General features: G+C 39.9%; 2 protein-coding genes across 3 annotated transcripts; one reads left to right on the forward strand and one right to left on the reverse strand.

The window, feature by feature from the left end:
• Nucleotides 1-1199: 1199 nt before the first annotated feature.
• LOC119744621 (eukaryotic translation initiation factor 5A-1-like) lies at nucleotides 1200-13084 on the reverse strand. 2 transcript variants are annotated; one of them, XM_038220655.1, is made up of 5 exons: nucleotides 12982-13084; nucleotides 8240-8424; nucleotides 6618-6722; nucleotides 4049-4180; nucleotides 1200-3173 (listed from the first exon to the last, which is right to left on the reverse strand). In XM_038220655.1, the coding sequence occupies exons 1-5, from the start codon at nucleotides 13037-13039 to the stop codon at nucleotides 3108-3110; spliced, it is 546 nt and encodes a 181-aa protein (XP_038076583.1). In that variant the 5' UTR covers nucleotides 13040-13084; the 3' UTR covers nucleotides 1200-3107. The 2 variants fall into 2 exon arrangements, with proteins under 2 accessions (XP_038076583.1, XP_038076584.1); XM_038220656.1 differs by lacking the exon at nucleotides 12982-13084 and adding an exon at nucleotides 12855-12970.
• A 1279-nt stretch (nucleotides 13085-14363) lies between these two features.
• Nucleotides 14364-23644, forward strand: LOC119744619 (Y-box-binding protein 1-like). Its single transcript, XM_038220653.1, has 7 exons — nucleotides 14364-14531; nucleotides 16161-16224; nucleotides 17391-17424; nucleotides 17922-18011; nucleotides 19126-19431; nucleotides 20626-20847; nucleotides 22323-23644. The coding sequence occupies exons 1-7, from the start codon at nucleotides 14471-14473 to the stop codon at nucleotides 22383-22385; spliced, it is 840 nt and encodes a 279-aa protein (XP_038076581.1). The 5' UTR covers nucleotides 14364-14470; the 3' UTR covers nucleotides 22386-23644.
• The last annotated feature ends 1 nt before the right edge of the window (nucleotide 23645 follows it).

Genomic DNA, 23645 nt, shown 5'->3' on the forward strand with positions numbered 1-23645 from the left:
GCATGGAATTTTGGTATATAATAAAACAATTATTGCCTGCTTTGGTGCGCAATAGCCATGAGTGGAACCTTGGCACAACCTCGTACCCTGAACTGCAACCATTTTCATATTCTACATGCACAAGAGTACCGAGCGATCCAACACAGACTGGTGCCTGGTGCAGTAAGCCACTCTTCCATTTAAGAACACCCGTGGAACAAGACCGAAGCACGTGTTGTGTAATGCACACAACTGTATGTTCAACCTCGAACTCGGATCGCACCATCTGCCTTAGAAAGTTTTGGGGCCATTTGTACTTGGGTTGATGGGATTATTGTTATTTTCAGCACTAACAGGGAATAAATATTACCCTTAAACTTGTTTATATTCACAAACTAAAGTCCACATGAACATGTTAAGATAAACCTCAACACCATTCACCTCGTCAACATTGTTTAAAGTTCAATGAAAAAAACATACAGCTTTTCATTACAAAACCTTCCGATGATCCGATTGTGTTTCATAATTCAATAATGAATTCAAGTATAAATGAAAAATACTTGAAATTACAAAATGCAAGATCTGCATTTGCAATAAAATCCAAGTTCTGCATTTGCAATAAAATCATTTTCATTAAATGCTTCACAACTGTGCAACAGCATGCTTTCTTGATTGTTTCCAACTCTTCAAAAGTTAAACCCAATACCCCAACCCTGAAACTCCCTAACACCATACAACTTTAATCCAATAGGGGAATCCCCAAACCATTCTCTAGTTTGCAAAGACCGATAATTCACTCAGTCTGGCTGAAGCTAGAAACAATACAATGAAGAGTGAAATATTAAATCAATTCAACCTCCAATTTGAGAGACTTCCACTCTAAATTTATTGTCTTGTTCCTAGTTTGTCTATGGAAATTAGGAAGCAAACCACTGTATCAACTCCCCCCCCCCCCCCAAAAAAAAACCCACACCCCTGACCCATGCCATCCAAAAATATTGTCCTCATCCCCTCCCCAAAGTTACCACCCATGACCCATGTCACCCACAAACATTGCCCCCCCCCCCCCCCCAAAAAAAAGAAACCCCCAAAAAACCAAAAAAATAAAACAAACATTAACAATTCCTAAGGTAAGGCTACAGCTACAAACTCTACACTAATGACATACAGAATATCAAGATTTACTTTGTAGAAAGAAGTTAGGGCTCCAGACATTACAGTATCGTGTATCATACATGTTTAGATTTATTGAGGGAACATGCAACAGCAAACGATAAGAGCTGAGAATTGTCATCACAGAGTATCTTCATGCAACAGTGCAAGGTGTTTACGCTGGATCTCACAGGGAGCATATCAGTGCCAACGATTGCTGACAAATCCCCAACAAAGAATGTGATTCCGAGATTTGACATCACACATTAAAACTTCCTTCGCTTGTTAAAGCAAAAAAACTGCTGAAAACAATCTCCTTCCTCTATATCAACATGTTAGAAGAACACACATGTAAGTGTATCATGAAAATGTCACGTCTTGGTTCGTGATTTCGTCACAACACCAAGAGGGCGCTGTTTCCCGTTTACATTGAAGACTCGCTAGACAAGCCATAAACAGTTCACTTGGTTATTTAGAAGGATCAGGCAACACTCATGCACATTTATACATGTATATCATTTTCTCACATTAAATAACCAAGAAAATTCCATGGTTATAAAATGGCGCTGTCTGGGTGGAATGAATTAGAAGCAATGCCCTCTATGGTTGGAAATATAAGAAAAGGCGCCCTCTATTGTCAGATGTTTGTATAACGGAAACAGCATTCTATGGGTATAGGATACATATACATGTAGATCAGTGAAGCGTTGAATTCTACACAGAGACATCCTTCGGCGTCTGGCTGTGCATCTGTGACTTGTCACCATGGCAACCAAGTCCACGGCAAAATACACAAAAAAGCACCTCCAGCTTGCCCCTCAATACAAACTTTAAACAATCTACACATGGGTTTTTGGTACATAAATTCAACTCTATTTTTTATCATATAGCATCAGCAACCAACAATTCCTGGGGAGTCTCTGCTGGTTGAAATTCTTACAACTAGATAGCTTCTCTACTTTTAGATTTTCTACCTTCTGAAGGAGTTTTTTTTTAAAATAGATCTTTCTTTAATCAACGCCTATGAGTTTCTTGGGAAAACCTATTGTATATCTTGTATGAAAAGCTATCAAGTTATTCACACTCAAAAAATAATATGTAATTTCCCAGCCCCAATTACAAACCCCCCCCCCCCTTTCCAAAAAAAAATCAATTTAGAGATGTTTTGATCTTATCCTCCCACTTTCAATGCCAAAATGCTTCAGACAAGCCAACAGAAAATGTTGGACTTTTCCCGACATTTCACCACTGACATGCAAGTAAATTGAACTGAATGTTATCACGGACCAAAAACTTAAAACATGGGTAGCAGAAAAAAAAAACATCTCAAAATTTCTGCCTTTCATGTAAGCCCTCAGGTGAAATGGACAAGAAAACAGTTCAAAAGTGATTAAATAAAACACTGAGCTCATCCGCCCCAGTGAAAAGCCTGCTCATGAACCCCCCCCCCTAAAAAAAAAACCAAAATAATAATAATAATAAAAAATACTTGAAGGTGCATCATGTAGGCACTGTTTGCCATCAGAGGCTATGTAAGTCTGTTAGAGCCAAATGCACAATCGATACTGACACTTAATACCTGGATTGAAGATCTTTCCCCCCAAAACAACCAACAATTAACTTAGTTGTAAGATCTTTATGGCATCTTCCGTGGGCACGGCTTCCCAGAAGTTTGAAAATTTGGTCAATAACGTAGCCAGTGCAATCACTGGCTTATATATAACTTAAAATATCCAAGACTTTGTGAGACACATAACTCACGGATTGTGCATTTACTTGGCCAAATATGTATGGGCATACATATATTTGGCCAATCCAGAACAGTTCTTTATCCCCTTTCATGCATAAATTAAAGGTGTGATTATGAAGAAGTCCAACAGGCCTGTATGGTGGAAGAATTGCAGACTAAATGTTCTGCCCAAAACCAATCCATTATGGCCAGCAGGTGCCAACAGGTTAACGGGGGGTGCACATCTCTACTTAATTGTCAGATTCTTGGTTGCAACAGCAAGTTCATGTGCACATGCTTTTAGCACAGTGACCTGCATAAAAAAGAGGGAAAAACATGAACAAAAACAGGAAATAAGAATAGGTTAACAAAAATATGATAAGAATCACTAACACACCAAGAGTGCTGTTCCATAACCACCACACCCTCAACTATCCTCACCGTTTGACTCGACATGTCTATTGTTCCACATTCAACATGTTCCTTTTATCTTTTATTTTCCGCTGAATTTTTACGAAGATACAAAGTTCAAACACCTCTTTGAACTCCAACATCCTAGCCATTACTTTGGGATAAAGAACTGAATACTAAAGAATACTATGAGTGTTGTGCACACTTATATGCTGAAGTATTTTATACTACAGTTTAGTACATGTAGTAGTAGTATTCTGTAGCTTTAGGTGAGGTCAGAGTTTTAACGAGTCACTGATTTTTGTGACTCGAGTCGAGTCATTTTAAAAAAGTGACTCGAGTCGAGTCATTAGGTCAAGACGGTCGAGTCGAGTCGAGTCACAGTGTGTAGTCGAGTCGAGTCGAGTCAAGTATTTAGCTCGAGTCAATTCGAGTCACAAATATTTGAGCACTATACAATAAATAAACACAAGAGAGAAAGTCATTTTTGGCTTTTTAAATTTTACATTCGGGCTACTACATGTGTAGCGACACCACATTTGCCTCTTAATGAAAATAAAAAGGGGGTGCCAGCTGATCGTCATTCAACTAATGGGGACACTGATCAAACCACGTATGTATAATGTATACATTATTCGTACTGAGGTACTCTAGTACATGGTACCGATGCACAGCCCTAGCTAGTTAGAGAACATTGCAGGTACATGTACATGTACATGCAGCGAGATTGGGTAGATTGAACAAAATTATCTAATCAAAATAGTATTGCATACTTACCATGAATTGCTCGCTATTATCAAATCTGGTTTGAATTTCTTTACCAATCTCATTGTCAGGTACCTTGATATCAGCGCGAATCTCCCCACCATCGTCCATAAGGGACAGAAAACCCTCCTCAATGTCGACAATCTGTTGTCAATAGAAAAAAAAGGTCAATGGCCATTACTCTGGGCAATTTTGATGGACTTGGACTGAGAACGATTATAAAACTATAATGTCTTACAAAACTTGTCTGAAAGCCACGTTTGCATTGGATTTAATGTGCTAAAAGTTACCTTGAGTGATTGTTAACATTGTAACGTTTACTCTACTGTGTGTGCGCACTTGGATTACTTTCAGGCCACGGAAAGTCATTCATTAACCCCAACTCCCTAGGCATTTTTGCTATGGGTCCTTGAATGTGGTCCTTGGAGGGATGACCACTGCCTCAATCCTGCAAAATCACTGTCAGAATGTTGAGGCAGAGCCAGTGACATCCTGGAGCAGTGCAGAGGATTTCAAGTATAATCTAAGCCTACATTTATGCACAGCTGAGCATAAACAACACAAGGTCTGGCTTATGACCTTGACATAGTGCCTCCTCCAAAATCAGCCACACATTTCTGCCATATGGCCTCTATCCTTAAAATCCTCCATTTGCAAAGAGGAGTTTGGAGGATTTGGGAAGGTTAGGGTTAAGTAAACATAGCAACGTAATTCTTCTGTGAGCCAGTTGGCCCTGTAAAACTTACTGCTGCGGACCGTAACATTTACAATCGACACTTGACAATTTGCGAACTTAAACTGCTGTCCGCACTGGACTTAATTTGGTTAAGTTGACAACAATCTTTGTAAGTTTTACCAAAAAAAGTCCAATGTGAACACAGCTTAAGGCCGTTTGATCTTAGGATTTTTGACATTTATACTGTTACACTATTAACGCCAAGCAGGCTTTTCATTTTGTCAAGTGTTCCATGTTATTTAGACAAAATACCATCTAGAGAATTAAGGTTTATTCCAGATAGTAAGACAACGGACATATACAGCCGACTCTCATTATAAAGATCACTTTTATAAAGAGTTTCTGCTTATAAAGAGCAAATTCTGAGGTCCCAAATCTCAGGTTCTATTTGTGTTTCTTTGTCCTTTTATAACAACATTCCTGTTATAAAGAGGTAATTTGCCTAGTCCCATCGACCTTGTTAGAGTCGACTGTATTTCAGCTTGAGAAGGCAGAGGAAACTACTGAAAACACAATCCACAAAACCTGCACTGGCAGGATCGCAACTGGCTCATTCTATACATTTCAGGTCTGCTTTTTCCGATCCCCTGTCCCTTACATCTGTGATTTCATAATTCTGATGCACTCCTTAACCCTAATCCCCTTGAGTGATTTACTTGGAACCTTCCTCACTCCTGCATATTCCAACACCATTTGGTAAAGTCTACAAAAAATCCAACACCATTTGGTAAACTCAACACCCAAACTGTTGGACTCTGATTATTGTGGCATGCCTAACCCCATGTAAAGCACAATCAGTTTTCAATCAGAACAAAAAAACTACTTTGCAAAGTTGATAATAAGCAGGACAAGTTCTTTTCAGAACTAATATCTTCTAAGCAGTAGTTATTATCACATGGTGTTACCTCAAACCGAAACGATACACAATCAGTTTACTAGTACAGTACTCACTCACTCCAACAGATTCCAACAAAACCTGAAGTTGGAGTTTAAATGGACGGGCATTGTTAGGGTTAACCCTAACCCACCTCACTCCTCCAAAATCCTCCTGGCGTTTTGGAGGATTCTAGAGGATTGAGGATGAATGGTGATTGAATCAAATGAGGATTCTAGAGGATTGAGGATGAATGGTGATTGAATCAAATGAGGATTCTGGAGGATTGAGGATGAATGGTGATTGAAGCACATGAGGATTGTGGAGGATTGAGGATGAATGGTGATTGAAGCACAAGAGGATTTTGGAGGATTGAGGATGAATGGTGATTGAAGCACATGAGGATTTTGGAGGATTGAGGATGAATGGTGATTGAAGCACAAGATGATTTTGGAGGATTGAGGATGAATGCATTTTGTGGCAGGACTGTCTGATGATTTTGAAGGATTTGGCGTTGGTTATCCTTCATTTAAACACGAGTGCAAAATTTTGGGATGAGGAGGATTTTGGAGGATTGACGATGAATGCATTTTGAGGCAGGACTGTCTGACAATTTTGAAAAATGTAGGCGGAGTTGCAAAATTTGGAGGATTTTGGAGGATTGAGGATGGTTCTAGGCAAAAAGGGCCTAGGGGGTTAGGGTTAATGCAATCGTCCTCCAAGAGTGATTATGAATACCAAACTACCCAGCAAATAGATAATCATTTGAAGTCATTGTTAAAGATACTTGAATGACAAAGTACAAAGTACCAAGTTAACAGGGACTTGAAAAAGTTCACACTTTGCACCCTAATTTCACAGAATGACAAACTGTGGTCTATGGAGCCGGACGATTGTGGGCTGGGATGTGAGGGGGTAGGAACCCAATACCATCTCAGCTCCAACTGAAATAAAAGAAGAAGACATCTTACCTGATAGTCGGTACGTTTCACATTTGGAACATTCATATTGTGTGTGGAGGGGCAGATATCTTCATACTTTTTCCCAGTAAAAATATCGATGCCAACAAGATGAACCTTCAAATAAAAACACAAAAAAAAACCCTTCATTTTCAGATAGTATTTTTATTTTTTGATTCAAGGCCCAGTGCAATAAATTGACCTGATTGGCACTCAGTTTACTATCAAACTGATCTATCCCTCCTACTGTTTGATCAGTCACGGACAGTCAACAATTCTTCCACTTCCCCTGCCATGCATTTGCATAAAGACTAGTCAAAAACAGCCAGTTCACGTTTGTGTAAACACTGTAAAACAGCTGGCTTATCAATCACCTACAGTCAAAGCGCAGCTATATCAAGTTACATAAATAGTCACAGCCAGTCAATCCTGCTTTATGTAGGCTGGGAGCTCCTAACTGTTGAAAACAATCACTTGATTGATTTTGACTGCAAGGACAACTTGGCACAGAATGTATGTTTGCATACGAGGGTTGATCAGGGAAAGAAATTCAAACTGCTTTCAAATGAGACTTTATGGAAGGCAGATGTGTTGCATGATTGCTTAGGTCTTCAACATGTATCGAAAAACGTACTTGCAAAATACTGGCAACGTTTCGTTGCCTTGTCACAGGGATACCAGTGATGATCGCAATACACCATAAATTGTACATACTCACCTCGCAATACACCATGTGTTATGTATACTGTATGACGACAATGAAAGTACAATACATATATTCCTGTATCGTTCTAGCACGGTGATCGTGATGGAGCACTGCATGCACAAAAGATGCGAGACTCGCACCCCAGTACACTTGGCTTTAAAGGTATAGTCCATCATTTGTAATTTGTGCATTTTGTTCGTTTGAAGCAACAAAAGTGCTCAAAATCTAATGAAGGGTACTGAGCAACTAACCTGATGAAAAACAGCATTCTAGGATCTCAATTTCAAATCAAAAGTTACTGAATCATGTTTTCAATTGTTTTGAATTGCAGCTATACGCGATGTCGCGCACTGATCCGACGAATTATAACAACCGCGCGCGCGTGTGCGTCGTTCCAATACTTGTGCGCGCTGCGCTGAATAACAAAACGAACTACTGATTTAAATTTTCAAATCTTAAAATTAATGTGGCCTGACGTTGCGAACTTAGCAAGTTCTTCTTCAGAGGCTAAAACTTTTTTTTTTTTTTTCTGTTTTAGCCTCTGAAGAAGAACTTGCTAAGTTCGCAACGTCAGGCCACATTAATTTTAAGATTTATATATTTCAGGTCCATCCAGTCAGTAAGCAGTTTGCAGCAGTTTTACTTTTTTTCATGATTTAAATTTTCCTACGGTGCTTCTTAAGAATCACCGTTGGAAATGCCTTCTTTCGTTGATTACTTCAAAATGACAGCTTCCCAGAAAGAATAATTTCACAGGGAGTTTAGTTCCCTTACTATCTTTCAACCAAGTTTGTTTTTCAACAATAATTACGCCAGTTACTTTTTCGGATGGCTGCAAATGATGGACTCTAGCTTTAAAACTATCACTCACCGTGCAGAATGACTGCGGTGAGTCTATGCAGTAAGACCTCAATTGTTAGGTACATACCTTAGCATGCCCATGCTTCCCAGTTTTAGATGTGGTCATCTCCATAATTTTACAGGGATGGCCTTTGATCATCACATGGCCACTTTTGCGGAGACTAGAACACTGAGCTGGAAAGGTGTCGGAGGCTCCCGAATGTACTGTATCAAATTCGGAGTTCAGTTCAGCAGCCATTGTGAGTGATTTCACTGTAAAAAAAACAAACAAATAAGTTAGAAATACATTGGAAAAACATCCCCAAAGTATGTTATAAACGCTGTATACTCAGTGTTGTCCCAGGTAATTGTAAGAAAAAAAATCACAAAGCTCTTAGGTGGGACTCGAACCCATGTCCTTTAGCTTCGTGGAGTCGTAAAGTTTGTACACGTACTTGTATGTCGCATGCTTTAAAAAGTTTTGCACCAACGAAAGCCTACATATTTTGTGGAAAACAATTCCTAATAGACAATGGGCCCTGTAATGTCATTAGGCCCAAAATAAAACAAACTACATGAATGTCAACACGTTTGGATCATTTAAAGTTCAAGCGATTAACATACAGTGGGGAAGACAACCCAATTTTGTTATATCAAACAGTCCATATTTTGATGACTCATGCAAAAATGGCGATGGACATTTGGGAATAGCACTCTCACAGTTAACCCTAACTCCCTAGGCCTTTTTTGCCAGGATGTAGCCTCAATCCTGCAAAATCCTCCAATTGGCCTCATGGAAAAATGGCATATATAGCCTCGATCCTGCAAATTCCTCCATTATTTCTTGAATATGGTCCGTGGAGTGACCACTGCCTGAATCCTGCAAAATCCTGTAGCAGTGACTGTCAATATGTTGAGGCTTAGCCAGTGACATCCTGGAGCAGTACGCAGGATTTCAAGCATAATCCAGGCCTACATGTATATATGCATGGCTGAGCAAAAACAACACAAGATCCGTGCCAAGACCATGACAAAGTGCATCCTACAAAATCAGTTAACGCACTTTTGCCATGTAACCTCAATCCTCCAAATTCCTCCACTTTGGCAAAGAGGATTTTGAAGGATTCAGGGCGGTTAGGGTAGCCATCATTTCCATATCGGAATGCGAGATTGCAAGGTGAGGGCATAAAAATGCAAGCAATTTACCGAGATTAGTAAGGAGTCCAGACAATACTACAACCGAGACGTGGTTCATGCAGATTGTATGTGCATATTTCTGTGTGTGCACTCATTACATGTACATGTACTTGTAGTTCTGAATGTAATCTGATGTAGGCCTTATCTCGCATGGTTTGGAACATGGTTGGCCATTAACTGGCCACTGACATAATAAACATGGCCACATTTTACCCCCCAGCCCTAACCCCTTAGTACTTCCTCAGGACTACCCAGCTAAATCCAACAGAGTCCAACTGGACTTTCCTGCTCAATCCACTGTGCCCCATTTTCAGTTGTCTGCTGAATCCAATGGAGTCCAACATGACGTTCTAATGCTGTTCAGTTGCCTGCTGAATCCAACATTTTGCTTCAGGAATATACACAAGGGGTTAACTGCTCAATCCAACAGGCTCCATCGGGTATGTGACATAGTTGGATCCTGTTGGATTCAGCAGGGTTAAGGTTCTAATAAGGGCAACTGAAATTGATGACTTCATGCTTAATTTGAATCTAATAACAATTTGGGTTTAGACTTGCATGGATTTCAACACAGATGAAACTCAGACTTGGTCTCAGACCTAACGCCCCCCCCCCCCCCCCCCCGACTACTCACTAAGTGCTATCCGGTGCATTATTAATTTAAACGTCATATACGCGCATGCACCATTGATTACTAGCGCCTATTGGATAAACACTCAAGTTACGTTAACTTCTGGTTCCATTCGTGCTATGCTACACCGTGTGAAGTATTGGTAGGCATAGTTCAGTTGAGATAACGTCACTTTAACGAACCGGATACAGGGTGCCCCCCCCCCCCCAAAAAAAAGGAACAGCAAACTTCCACTAGCTTGAGACTCAAACCACTTGTACCAATGGATGGAGACTCTTTTTAGAAGAAACATGATACCAAGATCTCTTGATTCGGTACATTAGTTTTTGCTGCAGAGCCTATTTTGTAAAGCACACATCTTTCATGCGGGTGTTATTACATAATTCATTCCTCCATCCAATTAAGTAAAATTCATGGGCGCGAGCGGGTCCAAATCTCCAGCTGACAAGTATTGGTTTTTCAGTATTGAACCTGTGATTATATATTTTCTTTTTATTTATATAGCGTAGGGACAGCTGCTGTTGGTGTGGGCGGGATTATGCCAAGTTGCCAACCCATGAAAACGTCTACATGTACCTGTAATTCATTTGCAAACAGTTTACATTAGTTGCGATGAGTTATCATTCAACAATCTAGACTTGAGAACCATTGAGTTTTAATAGGTCTGGTAACTACACAAGGCAATGTACATGTACAGTACTAAGGTCTCAGATGTTTGCACCCACCTATAGTTGGGATGTAACACTACATGTATACAGGAAGTTCACTTACTACTAACAGACCATGCAGACTTAGTCCAATTATTAGCTAGCCCCATAATTGTGGCTCAAATACTGGACTTCCTCTGTATTGTGAGTCACACACCAATGCATGCAAACTTTCCTGAATTACATGTACATGTACATGCAAGTTGTTTCCACAGTTTGAAATTTCGACTGTTTTTCTCTTATTTCATATTCACCACGGAAGGTACATTGCACATGTACATGTACTTTACCTGGTGATCCTGTTCAACAACCAGTGAAAATCGAAAGGTCAAAGGTGTATGACCTTGAAAAGAATACTATAGCCTAGGCATTGTTGGACAAACTCTGCAAATTTGGGATAAGACTGTTCCTTCCTCTGTTTAGACATGACATAGTACTGGCACAGAATTCAAGTAGCTTCAATATTAAGTGAAAAAATAGTCAAGCCCAGATTTCAAACTCCAAACACAAGTTTTACAGAAATTGACCATGCACTATTAAAATGGGTTCATTTTTCGGAGGAAGTCCAGCATTTGAGATGTTTTGAGACATGTTTATGGAGCTAATCATTTAATCATTAGCCTACACTAAAAACTAAGGATAAGAAAATAATTCTAAATCCGTTTACAAATTTTCCAAATGTTTAAACAAAACCCAAATTATGAAAAAGGGTCCATATGTTCATGTGATCTTCCTTTGAGTTTAACAAACATAGCACAAAAATTAACATCTTCAGATCTTGTTAATTTACAAAACCTTAGAGGCACCGCAGCGGCCTACTTGAGTTTTTACTTTTCAATGACTGTCTACAATATATTTTGTCAATCATTGATGATTTATCATGTCCTTCACGCCGATCTACATCAGCATTTGTGAAATACATGTAAATGTAAACGTTTCTTAAAATATTTATTGTTTACAAAATAAAATACAAAGTCTACATGATTAAACCTTCAAAGAAAAAAAACCTACATCATTTACAAATACAATGCATTTACAAATACCATGGCAATATCCCCAAAAATTCTGGAAACTTTTGATGCTGGAGCACACTGAAGTTTCTGCCTAATTACGTGTTTTGCTCAACCACCAACAAGTCAAAAAAAGTAACAAACTTGTTGATTTGGTCATGTTGGTAATTAATAGTTGAACATGGTGGAAAGATTCCCATATGAGACTGCTCTTAATTTTTTAAGTGTTTTCTCAGTAAATACTAAAATATTTTCCCTGCTAAATTTGACTTTTTAGGACACATTATCACGAGGTCTGTTGGCCGCGCGCCACACATGCACAGTGCATCACACACTTCGGAGTTTTGGCCAGCTTCCCGTCTTGACTAGCGTTGTGCACATGGTGCGAACGACCTGAATTTTCCATTATTTTTTTTTTAATTTAAGAATTATCGAACGTAAATATATTGAAAATAGTTAAGGTAGGTTTTATTCACTTTTTGTGGCCATTTTGTGTATAGCTGCTTTCGTAGTGCAATGGAAATAGTTCAGGATAAAACTTCGCATATAATTGAATACCATAATTGAATACCCCATTCAATCTGCATAAAAAAATTGGCAAAAAAAAAAAAAGACCTTGTTTTGAAAGGCATGTAATCGGAAGCAGAACTATTTTTTCGGCTTAATCCTTGATCACGTTGAATTTTGCGCTAGTTTAGTTGAAAATGGCAATAATAATTGTGGGACCATGGACTTGGAGGACATGGTCATGGAGGAATAAAAACACATGGTGGGACATAGGCCTAAGCCTATTCACACAATAATCACATTCAGCATGTTCAGTATTCACATAATATTAATTATATTGTTAAAAATATTGAAAGGTTTGCAATTCATAAAAACTTTATTTTTGGGCCCAACATACATTACGCAATCTGCCGAAAGCGGCATGACTCAACACTGCAACGACCATGAGGATTAAGAAGGCGCGCTGACCGGCCATCATGGCGCGGTACGGTGCAAATATTGCATTGTCGTCCGGGGCCCGGCCGTACGTGGGCCTTGTACGTGCCCACAGTACAACTCACAAGCCACCAACATGACCATGATGACAACACAAAATCACAGGCCCAAATTTTATTTCAAAAAATAACATCAGTAAAAAAAGTGTTTGCTGACCTGCTTTAGAACAGTTTGATGATAATCAATCGAAAATTACACGTATTTGAAATTTAACATAATAACGTTCCGATTTCAACCCAAAATCGTAAGATTTCAACTGGTAAATTACGACGTAGTTACTCACATGTGGCTCCTTCGTGCGGGATCGGGAAAGACCGCATGAAGGCACCACGCATGCGCATCACCCGTGTCGACGGAGTATTTTTTCCGGGAGGGGTTGCCACAATTGAGGTAATTGTGCCACCCCCAAATAAGACTGTTCCAAATAGTAGGGGTGTTTGGTGATTGTAGAAATGTTGTTGAGAGATCAGTGGTTTACTCCATGGGTTTACACACCTTTACCTATTTCCTTGTCTTGAAATTTACCTATTAATTAGCATATGATCTAGGCAAATATTAAAAGTTTCATATTTGCTCAATCCTATCGGATAAACAGTCACAAGTCGTTTCATCTGCTTTTGAAATGTTCTGTTCAACTATCTATTTGGAATTTTAGTCAATACGTCAGTGTTTCCCCTAACTAATGAACTGAGCGAGGTGATAAAAATTCAAATTGATGATTGAAACAAAATTTATGCAGGCTGCAAACTAAAAAGAATGCAGTGCTCTCAAAAAATGCGCGATGATTCCAAAACACATCCAAATTGTGAGTTCTTGATACATAAAGGTCAAGGAAAACGCTCATAAATTACACAAAATGTAAATTTTTCGATTAGTAAATTTCCTTATTGCAAATCTTCACAGCGAGGTGGTGATATTGGCAAGAATTGAGTGAGGTGGTCACTGAAAGTAGCAAGGTGGGCCGCCTCACGTTCGGATGGGCAGGGGAAACACTGCAATACGTATTCCCTTAGATTATAGAAAGACAAATTTAATATTCTGACCGTAGGCAGGTTAAATTCAGGCTCAGTTATCGATCGATAACATTGCGTATATTAATCAAGGGGAGTCAGGTCAATCTTCAGGGGGTTGGTGTGGTGATACTTTCCTCGCCTTCCACCGCTGTGACCTAGCTGGGTTCAAGTTATATTCCGCCTGGGCCAACACGAGGATTGAGTTTTTACTCCCGTACCTGATTCCTTGGGTTTTCACCAGAGTAGTATTCTGGGGTTTTTCTCCCACCTCAAAAACTGTAATTTCTTCTCACTGTCTTCTCTTTACATGTTTCTTCAGGCTTGCGAGTGACACGGCCTACGGGGCTTTTGAGGAATCTTTTGTTTCATTATCTGCAGAGAATTAAATAATGTAAATTATAATAATTTGCATATATGCAAATATTTCCCAGACTCAATGCCATTTTAATGAGACTGGAAATAATTACATTCTTTAAAATTAGGGGGAAATGGGCACATTAGAATATAACTGGATGATTTTCGAATTTTGATGGCCTTTTCGATTTTTTTTTCAAGTTTAAAGCACAAGGCCGAGTTTACACGCCAACAACAAGGACACCCCTCTAACAAATTTCAATTAGCTCATTCCAAAAGAATACGTCACGTACTCCCACAATTCATTGCGTGAGAAATTTGGACACCATCTTGGCAGCACAAAGAAAGATCGTTGTGCGAAGGGGAGTAACATCACCGCCCGGTAAAAAGATCTGCCTTAAAAACATGCCCGAGGAGTCGGAACAACAACCTGAGGCCGAATTGCCCTCGGAGAAGAAATTACTGGGTAAAATGATGTTAAAATTACGAGTAGACATGCCATACTTGCCGAGATATTCGTTAAGAATGCTAACCATTCGTGCACTTTTTTTCTTCAAATAAGTGCAGTAGCAATACCAATGCGTGTACGGTACACGTGAAATCACAACAGTTCATCATGCGTCATGTGGAATGTATTCAACTGGTGCCCGGCAAGTAATATGTTCATTACGGGAACCAGCGGATGTTTGGAATGATGAACCAGGCATCAAGTTATATGAATATGGCCATGGGTACAGTCGCAGAGCATCTGATTCTGAGGCTCAAGCAACATGAGCAAAAGAAGACTGGATTCCTTTTTCTTTTTTGATATTCGCAATGCATCTTGGGATTGGATGACAAACAACCAGACAATTTGTGCACAAACCTATGGGGCCGAGTATTTTAAAACTTTAGTTTCATTTGTTGATTCTGGATCCTCGTTTTATCATGTTTATGTCAAGAATTTAAATAATGATGATTTTTTACACATTTTTGCACTGGTAATTGACATATAGGCAGGCATGCAACTTTTCCTCGGATCAGCTGATTTCCTCTTTTTTTACTTCCCATGTGTGCCATTGAAAACAGAAAAAAACACTGTACAAAGTCTGGGAAAAATTTGAATTTCCTCTTTTTTTGTGATTTCCCAGTTGCATGTCTGATATAGGCCTAACAGTAACCATGGTAACATGCCTAATTGTTAAAAAATATCATTTTTAAAGCGTATACTATAGAATGAAGAAAAAAAAAAGCATAAACTGCATAGGCCCCTACTTGTTTGTCATTCCCATGATGCAGTGCGAATTTCAAAAAGGTTTAATTTTCATCACTTACACTGTTAATGTTTCAAACATGTCAAAGACGGCTAGCCCAGATAACGTTAGGTTAAAAATGAAGAAGTGGTTTTGCAGTTTAAAACATTACATAGGCCTAGTAAACCGACCTATCTTGATTTTTGCTGTCAACTTGCCCACCTCAAACTTTTACATTTTTTTTGCGAAGATTTTTTTAAAAGCCAAAATAAACTTTAACAAATATTTGGAAATAATGTTGCATCCTCACGCCAGTTTTTTCATCATTATGTCATCTCAATAGATGCATGCGTTTGGAGTTCCATTGACATTGGTGACTGAGATGCTAGCCCCACTAGTATGGCCGCGATATTGCTGCGCTGTATCTCTGGCCACACGCCAGGTTCTCCAGTACTACTGAGGAGTTTATTCCAAACACTGGCATGACTGGCACACCCTTTTTTGGCTTTTTTTTTTTATATACCAGTGTATATGGTTGTATTCTATGATTTCTCATCTTTTGCCCTCCGGGTAGATCAGGTAATCTTTCTTCAAATTTTTTGAGAAATTTAGCATCTTTCTGGAGTCCATATGCGCCAGTGTTTGGACTAACTCCTCAGTAAGTTGGGAAACCAGACAAGTGGCCTAATGTACATGTACAGCACAGCACAGCAATACTGAGGCCACACAAGTGGGGCTACTGAGATGCATGAACACATCTTTTCGATGAAAGCCATTCTGAATCCATTGGATAGAATATTGTGTACTCTGGGACCAGCTTAACTAGGCTTACTTTGTCTTGTCTTGTTGTTTGTTCTATCCAGCCTCTGGAGTCACTGGGACTGTGAAGTGGTTTAATGTCCGCAGTGGCTATGGATTCATCAACAGGTTGGTCTCCTTCAAAAAAAATGACACGCTTTGTTTTGAAGTCTTAAAAAAATGGGATTTTTAGGGGATACAAATTATAAGATTTGAGCGTTTGTTACAACAGCCTCTGAGCCAGAGGTAATATGAACTCGGAAACATTGCACAGACACATGAATGTTGAGATGAGAGTCATGGAAAGATCTTACTTCTTTATTGAAGCCCCCCCCCCCTCCCTTCCATCCCCCTCCCATCTCCACCCACACCCCAGCCCTCCACTGCACCAGGAATTGAATATTCTTGGAAAAATAAGTTCTACTTGATCACAACTATCTAAACACATGGCACAGTCTCTTGATTGCCCACCTTTCGTTTGATCGGTCACAGACAGTCAAAAATTCAATCCTGTTCCCCTGCCATGCCTTTTACACAGGCTAGTCACCAACAGTCAGATCATATTTCTTGTAGGCATTGTGACAGTTAAATTCCATCAGCAGACAAAAGCAGGCGATAGGTAGGCACAACTGGCATAACAATCACAGCCAGTCAATCCTGCTTTAAGAAGGCAGGAAGCACTCAACTGTTAAAAACAGTCAGTTGATTTATTTTGACTGCTGGGCTGGCCTTGTCAGCCGGGGGGGGGGGGGGGGGGGGGGGGTTAATAAGTATGTACAATTCAGTGAAAAAGCAGTCCAAAATTGGACGGTATGAAGAACAACTACCACCCACTTTTCTGGCCTATTTTACTCAGCATTTTCATGAAGTACAGAGGTTGTGTCATGGGTTTCTATCAATCTGATCAAGAAAAGCTAGCTGTTTTTCAATTATCATGGTTGGTAGTAATGGTGCGGATATAATAGTAAACTCTTCCTGGAGTCTTGAGGTAGATACATGTGGGTCATTCTATAAATTTAGAATCCAAAGTATGATATTTTTTTCCTGTCCCTGTTACCTGGATACTTTGTAATTTGCCATTCAGGTATCCTAATTATGACTTCAAATGATTTTTGATTTGTTGGAGAACGACTGCAATCGTGGTAACAACCGCAATTAGGAGTTCATTTGAATAATAAAATCATTGATGTCAGATGTCACATACATGTAGACAGGGAAAAAAGTGGACCCCAAATTTATTGAAAAGGCCCATGCGCACGGCAGATTTTAGTAATGAATATTTTTTTTTTCTTCAGAGATGACACCCAAGAGGACATATTTGTTCACCAGGTAAGAAAAAAATCACAGAATTAATTGTACCAGTGACATCTGTGCAGTTGCAGTCCATATGCATCTTTGCTAACACTTAACCCCCTTAGGGTATTTTTGCTACAAACCCTGCTGAAGTCAGCATTCAGCAACATCCATCACTTGTCAAAATGACAAGCCTGCCAGTGAAGCAAGATCCATCAGGTCAAAAGTCTCGAGGCCAATGTGCCTCAGAGTCTGTGGTCATCAACTGCAGCAGGATACAACTGTGGCATTGTATAATGGGACTATAGCTCTCATTGTTTCAGAATTTGCAATTTATGCACTGGTGTTGATGGCTCAATGCAGCAATGTCCCACCTGATGCACTGTGTTGCGTCTGACACCGTTACGGTTAAAGAACAGACAACAATTCTAAAATTGTCCACGCATGAATCTCAGATAAAGGAAGTAAAATCTGCAAGTTGGTCCTTGAAGTATATCAGGATATTAACAGGTGCAACTACTTTTGTTCTACAGACGGCCATTGTGAAGAACAATCCTAAGAAATACCTCCGTAGTCTTGGCGATGGAGAGGTGGTAGAATTTGACGTTCTGGCTGGAAAGAAAGTAAGTCATTACATGGACACTATGTACACAATTCAGTGATTAACCCTACCTTCCCAAATCCTCCAAAATCCTTTTTGCATATGGACGGATTTCGAAGGATTGGGGGTGCGTGGCAAAAATGTGTCAGTTGATTTTGGAGGATGCACTGTGTCAAGTTTCAGGGTGCACCTTGTGTTGTTCATGCTTTGCCGTGCACAAATTTAGGTCTAGATTATATTTGAAATCATCCTCATTGCTTCTGGATATCATCGGCACTGACTTGAGTATTAACAGTGATTGTTGGTGGATTTTGCAGGATTGAGGTAGTGGTCATCTCTCCAATGAACAGATTCAAGACAGATCTGATGATTTGGAGGATTGAGGCTATACAGTCGACTCTCTTTAACCCTAACCCCTTGAGCACTTTTACTAGAAAGTATCCTAAATTCGCCAAAATCCACCAATTTTGTCATGCAAAAAATGTTGGTGTCCTGAGTCCCCCAGAATCCACCAGTGAGTACATCAGAATCCACAATACATCATACACACCAAACATATAGCCAAGGAGTTAAACTGTTTAGATCCTGAATCCATCAAAGTCCCCCAACTGCTCAATATGGAGGTATCATGAATCCATGAAAATCCTGCAGTACTGCTTGGCTTACTGTCCTAAATCCATCAGAATCCCCCAACTTGTCCAATATGGAGGTATCCTGAACTTGCCGAAATCCTCCAAAACAGGGGTGTGGATTTTGATGGATTCAGGTACTTTAGGGTTAATACAAACTCAGCCGGACCTAGCCAAAATGTTTGTTATATCAGAATGTTGGATTAAGAGGAGTGCCAGTCCCATTCATTTTGCACATAAAGCACAGTTGGAACCAAGGCTTTATGTTTGCTATAACCAGAATTTGTATTAACAGTGTTTGTAAAAAGGCCTAGGGGTTAGGATTAATTGTATGTACTTTGCCCCATACGCGCATGAAGTAATGCACACACACAGTGTCTTCCCAACAGAGCTACATGTGTTACCTAGTAGTCACGAAACACTGTCCCCACACAGAGTCCATACAGTGCCCTCAACAATAGATGCATCAAGCCAATAGACTCATAACCGTGTCTTGTCTTGATATAGGGAGATGAAGCCAGCAATGTGACCGGCCCTGATGGTGAGGCAGTGCAGGGAAGCAAGTATGCCCCGGACAGACGTCGGTTCCGCAATCGCCGTAACTACTACCGTCGCCGCAAGAACACAGACGATCCCGACGAAGATCAAGAGGAGGAGGGAGGAACTTCAGAAGGAGGAGATAACCCAGACGGGAGGCGTCCACGTGGAGGAGGTCGAGGTGGGAGAGGGCGAGGTGGGAGAGGGCGTGGCAGATATCGTAACCGTGGGGGTTACCGTCGTCCGCCTCCTGAATCAGACGAGGGTGGTGAAAAGGTGAATCCAAGATGACAGATTTTCTGTTCGTTGTTATAAAGGCCGTATTGGAATCTCTTGTCTAGAGCTTAGTCAAGGTCTTCACCCGTTACAACTTTTTGTGAACAAGCTGACAATAGATGTAGCTCCTAAGGCTGGTATAGAATATGTCCTAATAAAATACCAGCCTATGATTAGGCCCCCCCCCCCAAAAAAATAGTCGGTCTCTGGTCAGACCGAAGTTCCGGAACTGATGCGGCGACGCGTTTTTTTTTGTGGCTTTTTTTTTTCAAGCTTGTATTGTACAGACAATGTGGGTCTGTTTTGTGTCCTCATTATACATTGGTGTCCTCCATAATTTGCCTTGGTGCCCTTTTATCATTTGCCTTGGTGCAATTTCCCCATTCCTTGGTGCTCCTTGGTACAAACATTTGAGGAGGTGCGGCAATAGAGGGCGCTGTTGTAGCTTCCGTGTTAATTTGAAGAAAAAAACAAAGGTTGATGCGCATGATTAAAATCGACACGCGCGCTGACCAGAGACCTAGTATTTTTTTTTTTTTTTGGCCCGAGGGTTTTCTTCCATTGTTATTGGCAACGAGCTTTGTGTTAGTATGTTGTAACATAGAAATATTGAATATTTTAGTCTCTGTACACCATGCAGTACAGTAGAATGTCGTACTATACAGTGGAACCTCGCTATAATGAACACAGCTTTACCCAGCATTTGGCTATAACGATTACATGTATCATCCTTTGGCTTCTGATGTTTTATGTACAATTATAAATTTAATGGCAACACTTTGATGAGGACGCACTGGAATTGTTTTTGATTGAATGGAAGGGAAAGTACATACAGTTACACATGCACATGTGTACAGACACCATCTTGTCAACTTGGAGTGTCACGCAGATGATCAAAAATCACTATACGACCCCATTGAGGACCCCATCATGTTTGTTATAGCAATGCTCTGCTGTACTTGTTACCTTTTTGTGGTGATTACATTTGAGTAGTCAGAGTGTTTTATATGCAATCTGGCTGTTGGCGACTAGCCTGTGTATACGGTTTTTGCAGTGGACGTGCATTGAATTTCTGACTGTGACTGTTAAAACAAGAATTAATTAAAGACTATCATTGCTTAGTATGCAGATTCTGTTGGCAATTTTAATGATTTGTTTTTGGTTTTATTATTAATTTTTTTTTTTGAACAAAAGCGAGAGGATGATGAAAAGGGTGAGGAAGGTCAGAATCCCAACCGTCGTCGCTACCGACCCCGTTACCGTAACTACAGACGCCCACGTCGTCAGGAAGGCGAGGAAGAAGGGGGTGGGGATGAGAACAAAGAGAACGAGGGAGGAGAACAGCGCCCTCAACGTAGACGTTATCGTCGACGCAGACCTCAAGGTCCACGCAGCCAGAAGACAGACTCTGGAGAGGTAATGTCAGCCGTGATCTTGAGGTGTTAAATGGAATGAATGTGTGCACAGAGAAACTTTGTCTTGAATTGGCTGTCCTTTTAAATTACACAATGTACTACAATCAGTTTCTGAACAAGGTTTTGTAAGTTGTGTACATGAAGCTCATAATTTCCATATTTGTTTTTTTATGTCCTAGTTGCCACATATAATGTTTTACCCTAACCATGCTAAATGCAACAGGAAGCAACAAAATGGTAAAAAGTTGTTGCTTTAAGCAATCAAATCCCATGTTGCGTTGCATCTTGTTGCATTTAGCAGGGTGACTGGCCATAGTGCTTAACTGCCCACAGAATCCGTTCTTGCAGTTTTGTTGCATGTAGCAGGGTAGCTCCATAGTGCTTACTAGGTGTATACTGGGTTTACTGCACAATGCAACGGTATCCACTGTTGCGGTGGGTTGCATTTAGCAGAGCGTTTACTTCAGCTGTGTTGGATATTGTTGCATTTAGTATACTTGAAGATAAACCAATTTTGTATGCCCCGCGGCGAAGCCGAAGGGGCATACTGTTTCCGCCTTGTCCTTATCTGGGTGGGTGTGTGTGGGTGTTCCTGTATTGTATTACGCTCGAGGACAGACAACAAAAGGAGCACAAAGGGGCCATTCATCCTCGAACGACGGTGCCTATTGTCCTCGAACGCCGGTTTGTGCACTAAGTCTATGGGAAAGGTTTAGATCAGGGAACAAAGGAAAACACAAAGCCAATCCTCGGAAGCATAGCAAAAAACGACTGGGTGGGTGGGTGGGTGTGGGTGTGTGTGTTCGGATAAATCTTGTCAGCGCTATAACTTGAGAAATACTTAACATATGAACTTCAAATTTGGTTTGTTTATTGGTCTTGGTAATCCTAAGAAACTTATTGCATTTGGGGCCGAAAGGTCAAGGGTCAAGGTCACAGTGGCTAAATCAATAGAAATCTTGTCAGCGCGATAACTTAAGAAATACTTAACATATGAACGTCAAATTTGGTTTGGGTATTGTCCTTGGCAATCCTAAGAAGCCTTTTGCATTTGGGGCCGAAAGGTCAAGGGTCAAGGTCACGGTGGCTAAAACAAAAGAAATTTTGTCAGCGTGATAACTGGAGAAATACTTTACATATGAATCTCAAATTTGGTTTGTGTATTGTAACGTTCTTGGTAATCCTAAGAAACCTTTTGCATTGGGGGTCGCAAGTTTAAGGGTCAAGGTCACAGTAGCTAAAACAATAGAAATCTTGTATTTTTGCTGAGATCATCATCATAGGGATTAATTCATATAAACCTACAGAAAACACTAATGCTGTCAATGAACGTTCCATGTGACCAAGGTACATGCAAGTTGATGTTAAAAGAGTGGTGTTATATGTCATGGGAACAGTCACGGTTGCGGGGCATTTGTGTTTGTAAACACACCTGACTTGTTTTTTAAGTGTTCTTGTGTTTTCTCATCTCTGCAGGAAGGTCCTCCTGCAGCCCGTGAGGACAGAGCACCGGCAGATACATCAGAGAACAAGGAGTGAATAACATCGAGTTTAGGCCAGGCAGACACCCACACACATACCCTCATATAGACCCAGGGGAATGCTACCGCAGGCTTCTGATTAAACATCAATTTTGGAATTATCTTGAGAAGCTGTCTAGGCATGAAGGATGAATTTTTGCGCTTCCCTTTTTTGGTAGCTCTGATCTGTTGACTAACAATCATCTACAATTAGTTCAGGTATTCAGTGTCATGTCAACAGACGTTAAGAGTTAAAGTAAATCCAAGCACCATCGTTGGAAAGTAAAAGAAAAATCAATTTTAGATGAACCACATTCATGGACTTGAGATTGGATGTAATAGCTGGAATCAGTCCAGGTATTCACTTCTTTGGATTTGACTAGCTACGAAACCAAATATTTAGCGGGATGAATCAGAAAGATTTTTATCATTTAGGACACATGGGAATAAATGCAAACAGTACTTTTTTACGTTGATCCATATTTTTACCATTTTGCAGGGGTATTGAGGACCATTTTCAGTTAATATTTCAAGGCAAAAAAGAATAATTAAGCCACAGAATTGGACTGCTGAGGCTCACCAAATCGAGCAGAAAATGTAGCAATATACCAAGAACTCGTAAATATCCTGTTGCGGTTGCAACCTTAGTATCATCAGTTATTCACGGGATTGAGCTCGTAAGACCTGGCGTATTGTAGAGCGAATCTTAATGGTATTACAGTATTGTAGTTGAGGTCTTTTGTCTTTTTCCATCAGACTTGCTTTATTGGCTGTGGTTTAATGTTATCACCAACCCAGGTATCTGCCAATGGAATTTTTCATTTTTTTGCAGGAATTTTTGTACCATTTGATGAATTTTTCCGCCCAAGTGTTTGAAACTTTCATTTAAATCTGAAATTTGGTTTTTTGAAGGAAAAAAAGAGAAAAAAGCTTATTTGCTGCATTTTTTGCTTACGGTTTTCAATAAATTTATTTTGAGAAAATGTTTTGAATGGATTGAATGCAAATGACAACTTGTGAAGTTTGGATTATTTAAATTTGTAATTGGCAGGTGCCAGGCGTAAAGGCCATTCTTAATTCCCAGTCGCTTTTACAGGATAATTTTGGTCCTACTTTTTGGCAATTTTTTGGTAATTCCTGCGTATTATTATTTCTTTCTGTTAATTTACTACCATCTTTAGCAGGAGATCTTGTTTGCAACTTGTCTTTGCTTTGTAACACCTCATTGCATTGCAAGTCCAAATAAGGCTCAAAAATAAAACATCACGTTTGAGCAAAG

This window comes from Patiria miniata, unplaced genomic scaffold, assembly GCF_015706575.1.
Source record: "Patiria miniata isolate m_02_andy unplaced genomic scaffold, ASM1570657v1 HiC_scaffold_7, whole genome shotgun sequence".
NCBI classification, from domain to species: Eukaryota; Metazoa; Echinodermata; class Asteroidea; order Valvatida; family Asterinidae; genus Patiria; species Patiria miniata.

Excerpts from the sequence above, each read along its gene's own strand:
- LOC119744619 (XM_038220653.1), top strand. The coding sequence starts at position 14,471 with ATGCCCGAGGAGTCGGAACAACAACCTGAGGCCGAATTGCCCTCGGAG. Across the intron at positions 19,432-20,625 it reads CAGACGAGGGTGGTGAAAAG|CGAGAGGATGATGAAAAGGG; the intron begins GTGAATCCAAGA and ends TTTGAACAAAAG. Across the intron at positions 20,848-22,322 it reads AGAAGACAGACTCTGGAGAG|GAAGGTCCTCCTGCAGCCCG; the intron begins GTAATGTCAGCC and ends TCATCTCTGCAG.
- LOC119744621 (XM_038220655.1), bottom strand. The coding sequence starts at position 13,039 with ATGCGCATGCGTGGTGCCTTCATGCGGTCTTTCCCGATCCCGCACGAA. Across the intron at positions 4,181-6,617 it reads TGAAACGTACCGACTATCAG|ATTGTCGACATTGAGGAGGG; the intron begins GTAAGATGTCTT and ends TATTGACAACAG. Across the intron at positions 3,174-4,048 it reads ATAATAGCGAGCAATTCATG|GTCACTGTGCTAAAAGCATG; the intron begins GTAAGTATGCAA and ends TTTTTTATGCAG.